Source organism: Canis lupus, chromosome 31, assembly GCF_003254725.2.
Source record: "Canis lupus dingo isolate Sandy chromosome 31, ASM325472v2, whole genome shotgun sequence".
In the NCBI taxonomy this organism is placed as follows: domain Eukaryota; kingdom Metazoa; phylum Chordata; class Mammalia; order Carnivora; family Canidae; genus Canis; species Canis lupus.
This window is the reverse complement of record NC_064273.1, coordinates 35,648,081-35,664,362: the sequence shown is the minus strand read 5'-3', so window position 1 is coordinate 35,664,362 and position 16,282 is coordinate 35,648,081. Positions and strand designations below refer to the sequence as shown.

The 16,282-nt window shown below is 46.2% G+C and overlaps 1 protein-coding gene across 3 annotated transcripts in view; it reads right to left on the bottom strand.

Moving 5' to 3' along the window:
- The window catches only part of FAM3B (FAM3 metabolism regulating signaling molecule B), a 53,544-nt gene continuing 37,262 nt past the window's right edge, over positions 1-16,282 (bottom strand). For all 3 annotated transcript variants that reach the window (XM_049104661.1, XM_035709377.2, XM_035709376.2), the window contains 5 exons: positions 9,491-9,549; positions 8,525-8,575; positions 7,584-7,671; positions 5,685-5,817; positions 1-124 (listed from right to left, as the gene is read on the bottom strand). In XM_049104661.1, coding sequence (XP_048960618.1) covers positions 35-124; positions 5,685-5,817; positions 7,584-7,671; positions 8,525-8,575; positions 9,491-9,549 — 421 coding nt within the window. In that variant the 3' untranslated portion in view covers positions 1-34. The remainder of the gene's footprint in view (positions 125-5,684; positions 5,818-7,583; positions 7,672-8,524; positions 8,576-9,490; positions 9,550-16,282) is intronic.

The window sequence follows — 16,282 nt, the reverse complement described above, 5'->3', positions numbered from 1 at the left end:
TACACATTAACACATTTATTAAGACCGTGCAACGTTAGCTTGGCATTTTCGGTATGCAGCCTTCTATCTGGATCTCTGCGGGCCAGCCCGAGTATCTGTTTCTTGCATTATCAGAGTGGTTGATCTGTGTAAAGAAGAGAAAAGAAAAAAAAAAAAAAAGAAGAGAAAAGAATTTGATTTATCCACTATTTTATTCAACAAATATTTAACATGTCAGCTATGAGCAAACTCAGAGAAAGCATCACTTCCTAGAGTGGGATTTGCTCTAACCTACTCTGGGTAATTGATTTTTTTTCTGCGACGTGTTTCTTTATATTTGAGCCAGGTGTTAATAAGGCTCTAGAACCTTCTGCAAGGATACAGATGTTGTATAATCTACGCCGTCCAGTAGAGTAGCCACCAGCCATGTTGGATTCGTGAGTACTTAAAACGTGGCTAGTGTGACTGATGGACTGAATTTTAAATTCTATTTAATTTAACTACATTTAAATGTCAATGCAAATTTGGCTAGGGGCCGCCATATTGGACAGCAAAGCTCGAATGTTTAATTTTCAATTCTCTGTGTGGAGGGCTGTATTTTTTTCAGGGAAACTATAGAGTCCCTTGCTCAGCAACTGTGTGTTCATACCAACTGGGCTTTCGTCCTTCATATCTTTGATTCTTTCACCCATAATGGAGTACCTTGACCTCATGTGGAAGAAGAATAATCTGATAATCTGCATTGTTATAAGACGATGGAATTCTTGTTTTACATTCCTTTTTATATAACAGCTTTATGAAGATGTCATTCACATACTATAAAATTTTCCCATTTAAAGTGTATAATTCAATAATTTTAGTATTGTGGACTCAATAGTCCACAGAGGTATGCCACCACCACCACCACGATCAATTAAGAGCATTTTCATCATCTGAACAAGCAAGCACATACCTGTCCATAGTCACTCCCCATTGTCCACAGCCCTGGGTGGTCACTCATCTACTTTCCATCTCTATGGATTTTGCCTATTCTGGAAATTTCATATAAATGGGATAATACCAATACGTTGTTTTTTTGTGTGTTTGATTTTCTTCATTTATCATGTCTGAAGGTTCATCATCCATGTTGTAGCATGGATTGGCAAGTCATCTCTTTATGCGGCTGTGGAATATTCCAGTGACTGGCTATACCGTATCTTATTATACATGTTTTTACCCATTAATCAGACATTTGGGAAATGCAGACTCACTGCATGGACTTTTAAATTGTATTTGAATTTTAAATTCTATTTAATTTAAATACATTTGGTTGTTTTACATTTTTTGGCTATTATGGGTAATACTGCTGTGTGAATTCATGTACAAGTTTGGGTGAGCATATGTTTTCATTCTCTCAGGTAGATGTTTATGCGTAGGATTGCTGGGTTATCTGGTAACTGTATGTCTAACTTTTTGAGGAACTGCCAGCATGTTTCCCAAGGCGGCTGGATATTGCATTTCCTCCAGCCGTGCACAAGGGTTCTAATTTCTCCACATCCTCATCCACATTTCTTACTGTTTTGTGTGTTACAGCCATCCTAGTGAGTGGGAGGTGGTGTCTCACTGGGGTTTTTATGTGCTTTTTCCTAATGGCCAAGGAGGAGCATCTTTTCACGCACTTGTTGGCCATCTACATGTCTTTGAAGAACTGTCTATTCAGATCCTTTGCCCATTTTATAATTGGGTTGTCCTTCTATTATTGAGTTGTAAGAGTTCTTTATATATTCTGGATACAAGTCCTTCATTTGCACATGTTTTCTCTCATTCTGTGAGTTACCTTTGCAATTTCTGGATGGTACCTGTGCTCTCTTCTGTTGTTTGTGCTTTTGGTGTCATATCAAAGAAACCCAAGGTCACAAAGACTTACGCCTCTTTTCTTCTGAGAGTTTAGTAGTTCTAGCTCTTACATCTGGATATTTGACCCATTTTGACTGAATTTTTGTCTAGGGTGTGACGTAGGGGTCAAAATTTATTGTTCAGCATGAGGATATCCAGTTGTCTCAGCCACTCATTGCAAACACGATTCATTCCCCAGGTCCCAGCATGGGAGAGCTCTGTGACGTGTGGAGGAGAGCAGAGTGGAGCGGCAGTGGCTTCCCTGGCGTGTGGAGCGTATGCAGCATGGAAATACCCGTGGGGAGGGACTGGCTGGGCTGCAGGGGTCTTTGCTCTGGTTCCAGATCACCAGGGACCGAGATGGAGACCATGCCGGAGGGGATGCTAATGATGGCCCCGTGCTGAGTGCACCACGCGGGGCAGGCTCACCGCCCACGGTTCTTGTGAAGACAAGGAGGCTCAGACACATTACATCAGAGTCCTTGGGTCACACAGCTCTGCGGGACAGAGTCTAGGTCCAAACCCAGGCTATGCTGCTTCCGACTCCTATCCTCCTTCATTTCTTAGTTTGTGGGTCTCAGATTCCTCCTCCTTTATAAAACCAGAATCAGCCTTAAAGTGTGACATGAGCCGGGTTTTCGATGACAACAATGGCACGAGCTGCCAACAGAAGCTTCTCCCAGGTTCTCCTCAGATCCATGATGTAGATGCGGTCACTTTTCCTTCCCTGGACGTACTGTGCGTTCGGAAGTCAAAGTTGATGCCACCCACGTGGGTTCCTGCTGCAAGCAATCCTAGGACATCCTCTTCCTTAAGGGCTCTGGACTCTGTGACAGTTTCCCTTTAAGTTAGGACAGGAAGGCAGAACAAGGCTGTCTGGACCCTTCAGAGGGTTCACAGTGTGGACAAAAAAGCAAGCCCCTTACATGTTAAAATTCAGTTCAGTGGGTTAGTGGGGCTGGTGAACATGTGGGCTGTGCCTGGCAAGCCAGCTCTGGGAACAGCGGGGGGGATGCATGTGACAGTGGCTGGGGCCAGGGCTTGGGAGGCCCACCCCACACAGCCACACAGCACCCTCGGGGAAGTCCACGCAGTGAGTCTGCATTTCCCAAACAGGAAGACACACGGATTCCTCCAATAGCACTTGACCTGAGCTCTGGGTGAGGCTGGCTCGAGGCCCTGGTGCCCCAGCTCAGGCCTCACCAACATCCAGGCAAATCGCCTTTTGTGCCCCAAGCCACAGCTCCAACAGCTCCCACGAAAGCTGCTCACCGCATTCAGGTCTCATCTTCATGCTCTTGTAACAACCGGGACAAGAACCTTCAACCCACACATGTAGGCAAGACAAGCATTTTCCCGACGTTCCTGTAGAGGCCCCGTTCCAAAACACTCTGGTCCTCTAAACTCAGGGCAGCGCTTGGATACCCACTCTCACCTTGATTCCTCTCCTTCTAGAAACTCTCTTCTAAAGGAGACAGGAGAGAAAGGACTACTGCTACTTTGTAATTCAAATGAGGTTTTATTTTAAGTGTCTCAGCTGAACATTAATAGGGAACCTGTCTGTTGAGATGTTAACCCTGAGTTAAAAAGGGATTCAAGCCTCACTCCAGGCTTCTCTGATCCTGTGGATGTGTGGATGCTTGGGTGCCAGAGGGCACAGGGATGGGGGCCGCACTTCCTGCAGGGTCTGGCCTGTGCTCTGCTGGGTCCTGGGGCAGCTGGGGGAGGCAGGCATAGGGGAAGGGGGGAAGGGGGGCATAGAGGCCAGGAGGTGATGTTAGGGGGAAGCTGGGATGTGCTCAAGGAATTGAGGCCTCCGTCCTGTCGTGAAAATCAGAGCAATGGGCCCAACCCTTTGGGTGCATCAAGATCACCAGTCAGGCCCCACCCTGAGGCTCTGGTTCAGGCAGCCTGTGTAGGGTTGGTAATGGCAGGCTGGGGGTGGACTGGTGGGAAGGGGCAGGGGAAGCTCCAGGAATCTGCCCTGGGTTCCAGGGCTCTGCTCAGTTTCCCTGCTGGGCCCTGCATGCTAGTCTCATGTAACCCTCAGGGACCCTTATGTGACAGGTAGTTTTCATTCCTTCCTCGCTAGAGATGATTCTCAGGCACGGGGAGGTCGAGTAACTTTCCCAGGACCACACAGCTGAGTGGGTAAAGCCTGGAGATCCCCAACATGCCAGACTGCTACCGATCATGCACGGGGGCGAGAGAGGGGACGCTGCACTACTACATGGGGTCAGCCTGACGAAGGCCACGGGTCCGTGGGGCACATCCCCGCATCACAGCCGCTGGGCCCCGAGGAGCTAACTAGCTTTCACCTCACTGCCCAGGGCACCAGAGTGAGGCCTGCAGAGGTAAAGTGGCTGGGGGTGTGGGATCACACGTGGCCCCTGGCAAACCCGACACTGGATGCCAAGCCCCGCTGCCCTGCTGTGCCTGGCCTACCTCACCACGAGGTGCGTGTCCAGGCGGTGATGGCCCGTGACAGTGGTACCACGCAGAGCCCACGGAATGCCTCTCTGACTAGGACAAGTCCCTGAGGTCTCAACTGTACACCGGGCATCCACACTGCTTATTAGTAGCGAGAAGTCTATGCTAGGGCACCGGGTACATGTTTCTAACGTGTTCTGTATGATTGGCTTCCTGTCTGCAGAAGAATATGAGAGGTACAAGGGGAAACATGCTTTTCTAGATGCGTGCTAAAATAACCCTGATTTCGAACCCCCAGAGGAGGGGGCATCACAGAAGCCGTGGGCCTTCCCTGGGAGCTGGTCATGAGTTATCTGGGGTGGGGCCACACTGAAATCCCACCTCACGCACCCCCCTTCCCAGTGAGGGTGGTCCTGCCAACAAGGAGAGGTCCCGCTGCTGTTTCTGTCTCCCTTCCCAGACCCAGAACCACAGCAGACGGTGCCGGGAGGGGACCTGGACCAGGTGTCCCAGCCTCAGGTCGGGAGCAGCCTCTCGCATGGCCAGGACACGTCCATTCCCTGCCTCCTTTGAGTTTCTGGCTCCTGGAAAGGAAGCCCTTCTCCTGGAAAGAGTCGGTGACCACCCCACGGCAGTGCCGGTAACCGTTCCTCTCTGGAAACTGTCCCGTCTCCTAAAAGGCAGCGTCTCCGAAAGAGGCTGTGTGACCCGACCCAGAGGTGCCAGCTTGTAACTCCGACATCGTGTGCCAGTGCTCAGCTGGAATCTTCACAGGTGACCGAGTTAATCTGTTAGATTTGTTCTCTTGCTCTTTACTATTCTTCCGTAAAGAGGACACGGTGGTGGTGGTGGTGGGGGGGGGGGGACTTAATCATGCATCGAGCTACGGCAACGGTGCACGTTTATGCTGTGTTTGGCCCCTGCACGCACAGTGCCAGCACTGTCACCAGCCTCCGAACAGAGGCCAGTCACCAGAGGCTTGCCACGAATTGTGTTGGCGGCAGCACGACGGAAAAGTGGGACCAACAGCCCATAAAGAATCGACTCGACCTTCCGTCGAGTGCCTTTTCCTGATGGAATGGGCAAGGTCACAAGCACCTTGTGATGGACTGTTTTACTTACAGTGACGAACCAAGCACCCACTGCGTGGAAGGCGAGATTCACCCCGGACGTGGGAATGCAGAGTCCCAGGCACAGGGACTTCTCCCACGGGAGAAGCGAGGGCTCAAAGCCGGGGAAGCCGGCTCCGTGTGGCCCTGTGTGGCCCGCGCTTAGCGCAGGAGTGTCGTGGAGGCAGGAAGCTGTCACCAGCCCACAGCTTTTCACATCACGGGGCACCTTCTACTACTAACCACTCGTGGGAAGTGACATTGATAAAAAAACAAAAAAAAAACACTCACATTTTCTCTCTGAATGTCTGCAGGAAGTTCGAAGCCTTTTGCTGTAAGAAATACCCAGCTGGACCTGAACTTTATGTTCCTGATTTGTTTACTTCCAAGTGCTTCTATGACCTTCTTGGCGTCCTCCTTCAGCCTGGTGGGGGGGAGGGAGGGCGTGTGAGCGTGGCCTGTGGGGACTCCGGTGTGTCGCACCGCACGTGTCCGAGGCAAGAGGTTTCCCCAGCAACCCACCCCCTCCTGGGGCGGACAGCGGGAGGAGGTCAGATTTCTAGTTAAGCATGTAACGGGGGATCCCTGGGTGGGGCAGCGGTTTGGCGCCTGCCTTTGGCCCAGGGCGCGATCCTGGAGACCTGGGATCGAATCCCATGTGGGGCTCCCTGCGTGGAGCCTGCTTCTCCCTCTGCCTGTGTCTCTGCCTCTCTGTCTCTCTCTGTGTGACTATCATGAATAAATAAATAAATAAAATCTTAAAAAAAAAAAAAAGCATGTAACGGGCATCAGGGCCTCTTTCAGCCTCAGATTTGGGCACAGGGTTTTAATTCTCAATTCTCAAAAGCCCTGTGTCTTGGGTTCAACTGCCTCCTCACGTTCGGCCAACATTACATTTGGTCTTTGCTGTCTCTCCTGTTCACTGACCACAAAAGGTGGCGGACAGAAGTTGCTGAAAGATGAAAGGAAAGGTCAAAATGGTCCTTTTCATTTTCAGAGAGGTCAGTATCAAAAAAGAAAAAATTATGGGGGCGCCTGGGCGGCTCAGGGGTGGAGCATCTGCCTTCGGCCCAGGGCGTGATCCCGGGGTCCCGGGATCGAGTTCCGCATCGGGGTCCCCGCATGGAGCCTGCTTCTCCCTCTGCCTGGGTCTCTGCCTCTCTCTCTCTGGGTCTCTCATGAATAAATAAGTAAATTAAAAAAAAAAAAAAGAAAAGAAGACAAACTTCTGAAACAATGCTAAAAGCACGCAGCTTAGGGTAAGCAGAGGAAGGAGGAGAAGGGAAAAGGAAAAAAAAAAAAATAAGCTTCCAATTTTCCGGAGTCAAATCAGAATTTTCCCAAGCGTGTTATCAAATAACTTCTGTCTGGCGAGGTGCTCTGTTGAAAACAGGATCTGAGGTCAAATTATTTGGGAGAAGGCCGTGTTCGGGAGCCACCCTGGAAAGCGTACAGGCCACACAAAGACTCTTTGGTTCTTGGAAGTTTGGCAGCGAACACACACGTGTTTGCTCAGGAGAGCAAACTTCGGAGAGACACGGAGCCAGACCCACTTCTCCCTCCAGAAAGCTGCGTGTGCGCGCTTCCTTTTCATCCTATCGCTACTCACCTAGAGAATTCTTCTCAACGGCCTTTCCTGTTTCTCGAAGTCCCACCCTGGAAACGTTTAGCCTTTCTGCACCAAGTGTTAACTTTTCTGTCCTAATTATGGTCAGTGGTGGCTCCGTCTCGCTACCTGGGAATGTTCCTCAGCTTCTAATCCTCACGAACCCTGATGGCTACTTGTGGGTTTTTTTTTTTTTTTTTTTTTGGAAACCCCATCTGCTTTGTCATGGGGCTCCTGTTCCTTCTCCTTAAGAAACCGTCCCATGGGACAACCGGGTGGCTCAGCGGTGGAGCATCTGCCTTCGGCTCAGGGTGCAACCCGGGGGTCCCGGGATCAAGTCCCGCATCGGGCTCCCTGCATGGAGCCTGCTTCTCCCTCTGCCTGTGTCTCTGCCTCTCTCTGTGTCTCTCATGAATAAATAAGTAAAATCTTTAAACAAAACAAAACCTTGCTCCTTGGATTTGCTTTCTTTCCCAGAGCACGCTCCTGAGGGCCACCCCCAAAGCAGGCCTGGTCTCTGCCAGCCAGCTTCCCCAGCCCCCCCTCCCCTACGCACCCCACCGTGACAAACCCAGACACCTCACCCGCTGGCACCGTCATCCTGGGTCACCATGAAGAGCAGGGACTTCGGAGGTGCACTCTGAATGAAGGTTGCCATCAGTCCAGAGTTATCTAGAGGGTCAAAGCAAATCAATTTTAGGGTCTTCTCTGTTCACTTGCCCCGGACGCTGTGCCTCCTCTGCTCTTAGGGGCCATGTCCTCTCTGAAACCTTCGATTCCTGGGGTTCGTCCCGCGACCACACACGGGGTGCTCTAGCTCCACGAGCGAGTGGCTGAGGGCTCCACGGTGGGAACAGCGGGGGTGAGGGGCACGAGCAGATGGTGCAGATTCTGTGACTCGAACCCGAGACCAGCAACACGCTTGCCGGCACAGGCGGGGCATCTTCTGCAACGACTAACCAAGCCCGACAGCAGAGTGGCCCCAGGACACTAACGTGCAGAATGGGGGCGAGAAATCAGATTTTTAAATAATTCTCACTGTTCAATAAAGACAAAAGGGGCTGCTATACCCTGACTGCCCAGTGGGCTCAAGCCCAGTGCCCAGAGCACAGAGACCCCGGAAGGAGAAGGGGCGCCGTGTGTCCCAGGATGTGTGTGCTGAGCCCAGCAGGGCACCATGAGCAGGACAGGGGCAATGACAATGCTCAGGGCTCGAAAAAATGATCACATTTTTTACATATATTTGATTAAAAAAAAAAAAGTTCTCTTTCTCATTATCTGAGGAAGGAACAAAAGGGCAAGTGTGACCAGAGAAGACATTTTCTAGATAACACCTTCCAGCTCGATCACGTGAACTCACTTAGAGACCGGAAGGGCTTGTGGAAGACTGTTCTAGAACATTCCTCTGAGCTTCTGGTAACTTTTTTAGTAGACAAAATAAGAGTGTTTGACACTTTTGTTTGGGTCTTTTTATCTTAATGCTCCTAATTCATTTTAATTTTCATAGGAAAATTCCTTTTCTTACCACCTTCGACCATATTAAAATACTGTGTTGCTCTCACTTTTCCAGTCAGATCTGAAAAGAAAAGAAATCGGTTTTAAAAGAAAGTTCACTGGACTCGGGGCACATGTGGCACGCGTGCTCAGAACAGCACACTCGGCTGTCCCCGTGGGCAGGCCGGGAAGGCGGCTGGTGGGCTGCTCTAGAGCTTTCCTCCCGTCTGCTTCCAGTTAGTTGGAGCCCACGTTCTTTCCCGCCACCCCTCTGTTCCCACAGGAATACCAGAGCACCCGCCTCGGCCCTCCCCACTTCATACTTTGGGTTTTCCAGCGGGATTCTCAGAGTGGACACATATTGTCCCTGGTCCCCACAGCCCCGCAGTCAGGGGGCTGCGTGCTCCGTGTGCTCTCAGACACGGCACCTTCCCCAGCTCTGACAGCTCTCCTGGTCACGGGCCCCCAGTGGCAATCGTGCCGGGATGGACTCCCCAAGCTTTGTCCCTCGTGGCCTTTGCTCACAGAGGGGGACCTGGCTGCTGGCTCTCCCTCCGTGAGGCCACCGGGAATCCAAGAGCAGCTCCAGGATGGTCTGTGGCCCCACAGCCTGCTTATCTGATTTTACCCCTGCTTTCTGCTGGCCCCTTTTTTGTTTTTACAAAAGCCTATTTAATTTGACTTTTTTTTTTTTAAGTTTATTTATTTTTAGTAATGTCTACACCCAACATGGGGCTCGACTCACGACCCTGAGATCAAGAGTCGCAGGTTCCTCTGACCGAGCCAGCCAGGAACCCTGGACTGTTTTTGTTTTTTGCAGGAACCATAAATAATCCGTAAAGTGAAGCATTATAAAAATAATCAAATAATTTTAAAGTGCATTAAAATACAAGCCGAGACTAGATCATTTGCAAAAATCATCAAAAACTCAAGGTCACTTGAAAATCCATTTGTGGAACTTTCAGAGAAGTTTGAAAGACAATATTTAATGACTCACAGTCGACAATGGCAATATTTATTCCTCTTCCAACATTTCCAGTCTTTTCTCCAATGAGCCTGAAATGTAAATAAGAGTTAGTCAAAGAATCCTGTTCTTAACTAAGCAATGAGTAGGGCTCCCTGTCCCATGAGCTCTTCTCTTGGGAGAATCACTCCTCCAACCATTGGCACTTACCATTCCCTCGAAGTTACGCAAAGGCCTTGACCCAGCTCCCTCCAAAGTCACTCGACATATACCCACCCCCAAGGTTCTATAGACTCAGTCCCTCGGGGAACCTGGAAACTGAATTTAATCTTATCATCTGGACAAATGGTGAGGGAGAGGAAAGTCTAGGATTTGTTTACCACAGCCTCTTTACACACATTTTCTCACTGAACACTCAAGAAGTCGTAAGAAGTGGATCAATTGGGATGGATCTGACCCAAGTCTGGTATCCACGTACACACCCTCTCTTCTCATACTAACAGAGGCTTTGCTGGACTCCTGGCGATTTTTTTATCTCGCCACAAGGTACATGCCAGCTTACCTCCTCAAATAAATACCTTTTATTACTTCACTTAATTTTCACTTTTATTTTTTTATTTTTTTATTTTTTTTTAAATTTTTTTATTATTATTTATGATAGTCACAGAGAGAAAGAGAGAGGCAGAGACACAGGCAGAGGGAGAAGCAGGCTCCATGCACCGGGAGCCCGACGTGGGATTCGATCCTGGGTCTCCAGGATCGCGCCCTGGGCCAAAGGCAGGCGCTTAACCGCTGCGCCACCCAGGGATCCCTAATTTTCACTTTTAAATTGGAGAATAAATCTCAACTTCAAATGCACTGTGCCCTAAAACCAGTAAGAAGACTGACTTTCCTGGAGATGGTATTTATTACTGAGGATCCTGGAATTGTGTGTGTGCGTGCGTGTGTGCATGTGCAAGCATTCTCTGTCAAGTTTTAGAATCAGTGATATGCTAGTGTCACAAAAAGAATTTGTAAGTTTTCCTCCTTTTCACATGCTTGGGAATAGTGAATATAGCTCTGTAATATTCTCCTCTGGACACATTTATCTAAACTCCCCCAGGGGATTCCCAGGCTAAGTCCTTTTTGGAACAGTAGGTTTTTGACAATTTTAGAGAATATTCTGTACTATATTGAAAGAGAAAAAGAAACTTCCATTTATGACAGTGGAAAGTGGGGAGTGATCTGAATCTAACCTCTCATAGAGAAAAATTTAAAAATGGGATTTAAAGAATATATCTACTGACCATATTGGAATCACAACAAGGAAATAAAGAGTTTTGAAGCCGGGATGCGGGAAAACATGGAGTTTCAGGTGGGGGAGCCCAGCAAGCACAGCTACTTTGCCTCAGGAACATTGGCTAATTCCAGAAAAAGTGCCAATGACGATGAGTAGCGCTTCTAGCACCTTGTGAGGTGAGGCTAGGGACAAAATTGGAAGCCAGGTCCACCAACGGGAAGGCCATGTTAAATCCTCCAATCTTATATGGGTTGGGGTAAAAAATGACTGAATCTTAAAAATAAGAACGAACCAGAAATAGGTCAGAACTTGAATAACCGCAGCCAAGTTTTAAGTCAATTGGGTGGGTCCCCCCAAATCTCAGTCCTTAATATTTATTCAGATCATTCTATTCTGCTAATGATTCTAAGTCCCTGTTAAAAACAAAGACCCTCAGAAAAAGAAGATACCATATAATACCTTAAATACCTTAAATTAAAAAAAAAATAAAGAAAAGAAAACCCATGGGGCATCTGGGTAGCTCAGTTGGTTTAATATCTGCTTTCGGCTCAGGTCATGATCCTGGGATCCTGGGATTGGGCCCTGCATGGGGCTCCCTGCTCAGCAGACAGCCTGCTTCTCCCTCTGCCTGCCATCCCCACCCCCCAACTTGTGCTCTCTTTCAAATAAATGAATAAATAAAATCTTTAAAAAAACCCACAATTTCTCAAATGCACAGTCTGTCACACTATCAAATGTCACCTAGGACATAACGAGAGATGTCAACATAAAAAAGTGTCAATGAAACCAGCCGAAAATAATAGATAACAGTGACAGACTCATAAGGGCTCTAAATAGATTATCCAAAATATTTTAAAATAACTATACTTAATATGCTTATGAAAATAATAAAAGCAAAACATTTCAAACTGGAAACTACCAAAAAAAGTGATATGAAGATTAGAAGAAGTACAAAATGAAGCTCTAAATCTAAATGTAACAACTGCAATCAGTAGTTAACAAAGGGCTTAGCAGCAGATGAGGCCCAGTAGAAGATCTGCTGACCTGAGCAACAGTTCAGAGGAAGACAGCTCTGTCTACGATGGAAGACAGAAAGGTACAAAAATGGAAAATACAAAATAAATGGAGGGCTACAGAGAATATAATAATAGGATCTAACATATGTTTGTTAGGAGCCTCAGATGATCAGAAGAAGGCAAATGGGGCAGGAGATGCAGTGACAGAGAATTTGCTAAATGTGATGAAGGACTTTAATCTGTACATATTTAAAAAACACAATGAACCTCTGAAGAAGATAAAGCAATAACAGCAGACACAGCAGAGTACAAGTGCTGAAAACCAAAGACAAGGGGGAAAATCTTAAAGACAATGCAGGAGGGGGAAAAAGGCAGCTACTTTCATTGTATCTGCAATTCGATTGTTGGCTGACTCTTGCGGGAAACAATGGAAGCCAGAAGACCATGGAATGATATCCAAATGGGTTGAAACACAACCTGGAAAAATATATTTTAGTACCAAAGAAGGAATAAAGATATTTCAGAGAAATGTAAACTGAGACAATTCACCACCAGCAGACCATACAGAAGCTTTTGTTCTGTATCCTTTGCTGTAATAAACCTTACTTATCTGCAAGTGTTAGCTGTTACTGAGTCTTAGAAAGTCCCTCCAGAAGATCAAAGTTGAGGGTAGTTGTACAATCCCCCAAAACAATATCTAACTGAAATAGATGCACATGTGCACCAACAAACATGTAATTATATGACACCTTTGATGTACAGGTGAACTTATTTTAGTTTTTTTTTTCCCTAAAGATTTTATTTATTTATTCATGAGAGACACAGAGGGAGAGAGGCAGAGACATAGGCAGAGGGAGATGCAGGCTCCATGCAGGGAGCCTGATCTGGGACTTGATCCCAGGACTCCAGGATCACACCCTGGACCGAAGGCAGGCGCTAAACCACTGCGCCACCCAGGGATTCCCCTCAGCTTGTTTTCAATTCTAGAGTTTCTCTTGTTTTTCTTTGGGTTTTTTTTTTTTTAAATGTAAATATGCAATTCATTCACATGGTTCAAAAGTCACCATTATGTGTATGAAATAAAATCAGACCCAAAGAAATCTTCCCTACACCCTCCACTTTGTTCTCTTCAACCCCTGTTCCCATCTCCATCAATGGCTTTTCTGTTCTCCACACAGAAAAGCCAATCTAAAAACAAAACTACTAGAACTAAAAAGTGAGTTTAGCAAGGTTGTGGGATATAAGATAATTATAGAAAAATCTATAGTTTTAGTTTCTGATTTGTCCTCCCAGTGTTTATTTTTATGTCAAAAATGAGGAAATTGTGTGTGTATAATTAATACACATTCAGGGATATGGATATATACCTGGATGAGTACATTTATATATATTTATGCATATGTCTGTATCCCTTACCCTATTCTTTTATAACAATCTGGCAAATGTATTACTCTGAGTTCTGTGAGCCATTCCAGCAAATAACCAAGCCTAAGGAGGGGTGACATGGGAACTCTGATTTATAGACAGGAGGATAGTGACAATCTGGGACTTGTGATTGGCATCTGAAGCCAGCTGGAGGAAGAGTGTCTTGTGAGACAAAGCCCTTAACCTGTGGGGTCTGAGGCCATCTTCAAGTAGACAGTATCAGAATTGAATTGAATTGTAGATGCCCCACCCCCCTCGCCAGTTGTCATCGAAGATAATTGCTTGACGGGGTGAATAACTACCACACATTTGATAACCAGAGTACAAATGCACTCAGAATACTGTGTATAGTATAAAGGAAAACAATATTTTTTTTCTTTTAATGCACCCCAAAATAATGAAGCTCACCAAGAAGAAACAGATAACTTGAGTAGCTCTGTATTTATTAAAGAAGGTGAAATTTGTAGTTAAAAATCTTCTCACAAAGAAAACTCCAGGCCAGAAGGCTTCACTGGAGAATTGCATCAAACCTTTAAAGAAATAATACCAATTCTGTATTAAACTCTCCCAGAATATTGAAGAGGAGAGAATACTCACCAACATATTCGACCCTGATACCAAAGCCAGAGAAAAAAATAACAGGAAAACCACAGACTAATATCCCTCATGAACATAGATACAAAACTTAACAAAATTTTAGCAAATTGAATCCAGTATATAAAAAGGATAATATATCACAAGCAAGCAGGATTTATCTAAAAAATGCAAGGTTGGCGCAGCCTGGGTGGCTCAGTGGTTGAGCGTCTGCCTTCGGCCCAGGGCATGATCCTGGAGACCTGGGATTGAGTCCCGCATTGGGCTCTCTGCATGGAGCCTGCTTCTCCCTCTGCCTGTGTCTCTGCCTCTCTCTCTCTCTCTCTCTCATGAATAAATAAATAGTCTTTTTTAAAAAAAAGGAAAGCTTTTACCTTAAAAAAAATGCAAGGTTGGTTTAACATTCAGAAATGTAATTTACCACATGAGCAGGCTAAAAAAGACAAATTATAGAATCACCTCAAGAGATGCAGAAAAGAACATCTGACAAAATCCAATATCCATCACTGATTAAAAATTCTCAGAAACCGTGAAATAGAAGGAATTTCCTCAACCTGATGAAGGGCTTCTATGAAAAATCCCTAGTAAACATCATACTTAATGATGAATGATAGAATGCTTTCTCTCTAAGACAAGGAAAAAGGCAATGATGTCTACTCTCATTTTGATTCACTATTATAATGGAGGTTCGATCCAATGCAATCAGGCAAGAAAAAACAAAAGCAAAGGCATGCAGATGAAAAAGTGGAAAACTGCCTTTTATTGGGGTGGGGGGCAGTTAGCTGACATTATCATCCGCATAGAAAAGCCAATCTAAAAACAAAACTACTAGAACTAAAAAGTGAGCTTAGCAAGGTTGTGGGATATAAGATAATTATAGAAAAATAAATTGTATTTCTATGTACTAGCAATGAAGAGTTAGAAATTAAAATTTTTAAAAATATACTACAGCATCAAAAGTGAAATACTTAGAGATAAATACAGTAAAAGAGCTCCAAAATGTGTACACTGAATATCGTCAAAACATCTTTGACACAAATTAAAGAAAACTTAAGTCAATGGAGAGCTAACTATGCTTGTTGTGTAAAAGATGCAATATTGCTAAGATGTCAATTCTCCGCAAACTGATCTGGAAATCCAATGCAATCCTGTTCAAAAGCCAACAGGTTTTTGTGTAGAAATTTATATGCTGATCCTAAAATTCATACGGATGTGGAAAGAATCTAAAATATTCAAAATAATTTTGAAAAAAAAGAAAAAGAAAACTGAAGAAATTATGTTTGTGGGGCACCTGGGTGGCTCAGCAGTTGAGCATCTGCCTTAGGCTCAGGTCGTGACTCCAGGGTCCTGGAGCCTGCTTCTCCCTCTGCCCATGAATAAATAAATAAAATCTTTAAAACAAATTAAAAATAATTTCACCATGTTAAAAAAGCAAACAAACCTGGAGGCCACCATGTGTTTATGTGACCAGGCCACGCACTCAGTCATGTAACCGACATGCTGACTCTGACCTTAAAACATAAGCTTCCCCCGTGTCGGTATGACTTTTCAGTCATGAACAGGTAACGAATATCGTCAATCTCGGTAACAAGTCACACCAGGAAACAATGCACTGACTCATGCCTGCTTCCTACACCACGACTACTGGGCTCTGGGCTTTCTGACCCGTCTGTTGGGACGGCTCCTGTTCTCCAACTGTTCCTCACTCAGTAAAACATTCAAACCAAGTAAAGCCCATTGGATTTTCTTTAGGTGGTCTTCATAACCTAAGTGCTGGACCTTGATCAAACTGAAACGGCACAGTCAGTGCAATGACCGAATCAGGACCGGGTGAGGAAGAGGACGGGAGTGTTGGTGAAACCACCGAGTGGCCAGTCCACAGATAATGCCCAACTCGGGGAAAGCCGAGAAGTGCGAGCACGGGCCTGCCACCTGGAGATAGGGAAGGAAGGAGAGAGGCTGAAGGCAGAGGTGGCTGTCCCCAGGGAGGGCTGGTGGCACAAAGGAAATGAGCGGCCGGAAACTGTTGTTTGTCTTTCTACATGAATGTCTATTTTCTCTATAGGATGGTGAGACGGCCACAGCCCAGCACCTTCTGCTCCATGAGCTGACCACAGCAGAACGCGAGGCTAACCCAAGCGAGTGACCCTCCTTAGGTCTCTGCTCATGTTCACTCCTCTGTTGGTTTTAACCTGCTTTTATTCGGGTCTATGCTGCTTTCCATTGCACTGTATTCCGAAAAACATCTGGAATGCTGTTTGAAGTCAGGCAAGCTACGTTTGGGTCCCACATAGCCATATCGTTAGGTGTTCCATTAGACAACCGGATTCAAGTCCGTCTACCCAGCACGTCCAAGGACGCCAGGACGGAATCCTGGCTCTGCCACCACCTAGATGCGTGACGAGGGGCGAGTGACTGGATCTGCCCGTGAATCAGTTTCCTTGTCTGCATCGTGGGGGTGACAAAGGGTATACCTCACAGCAAGTCACACGAGGCTGATACGTGGGCGCG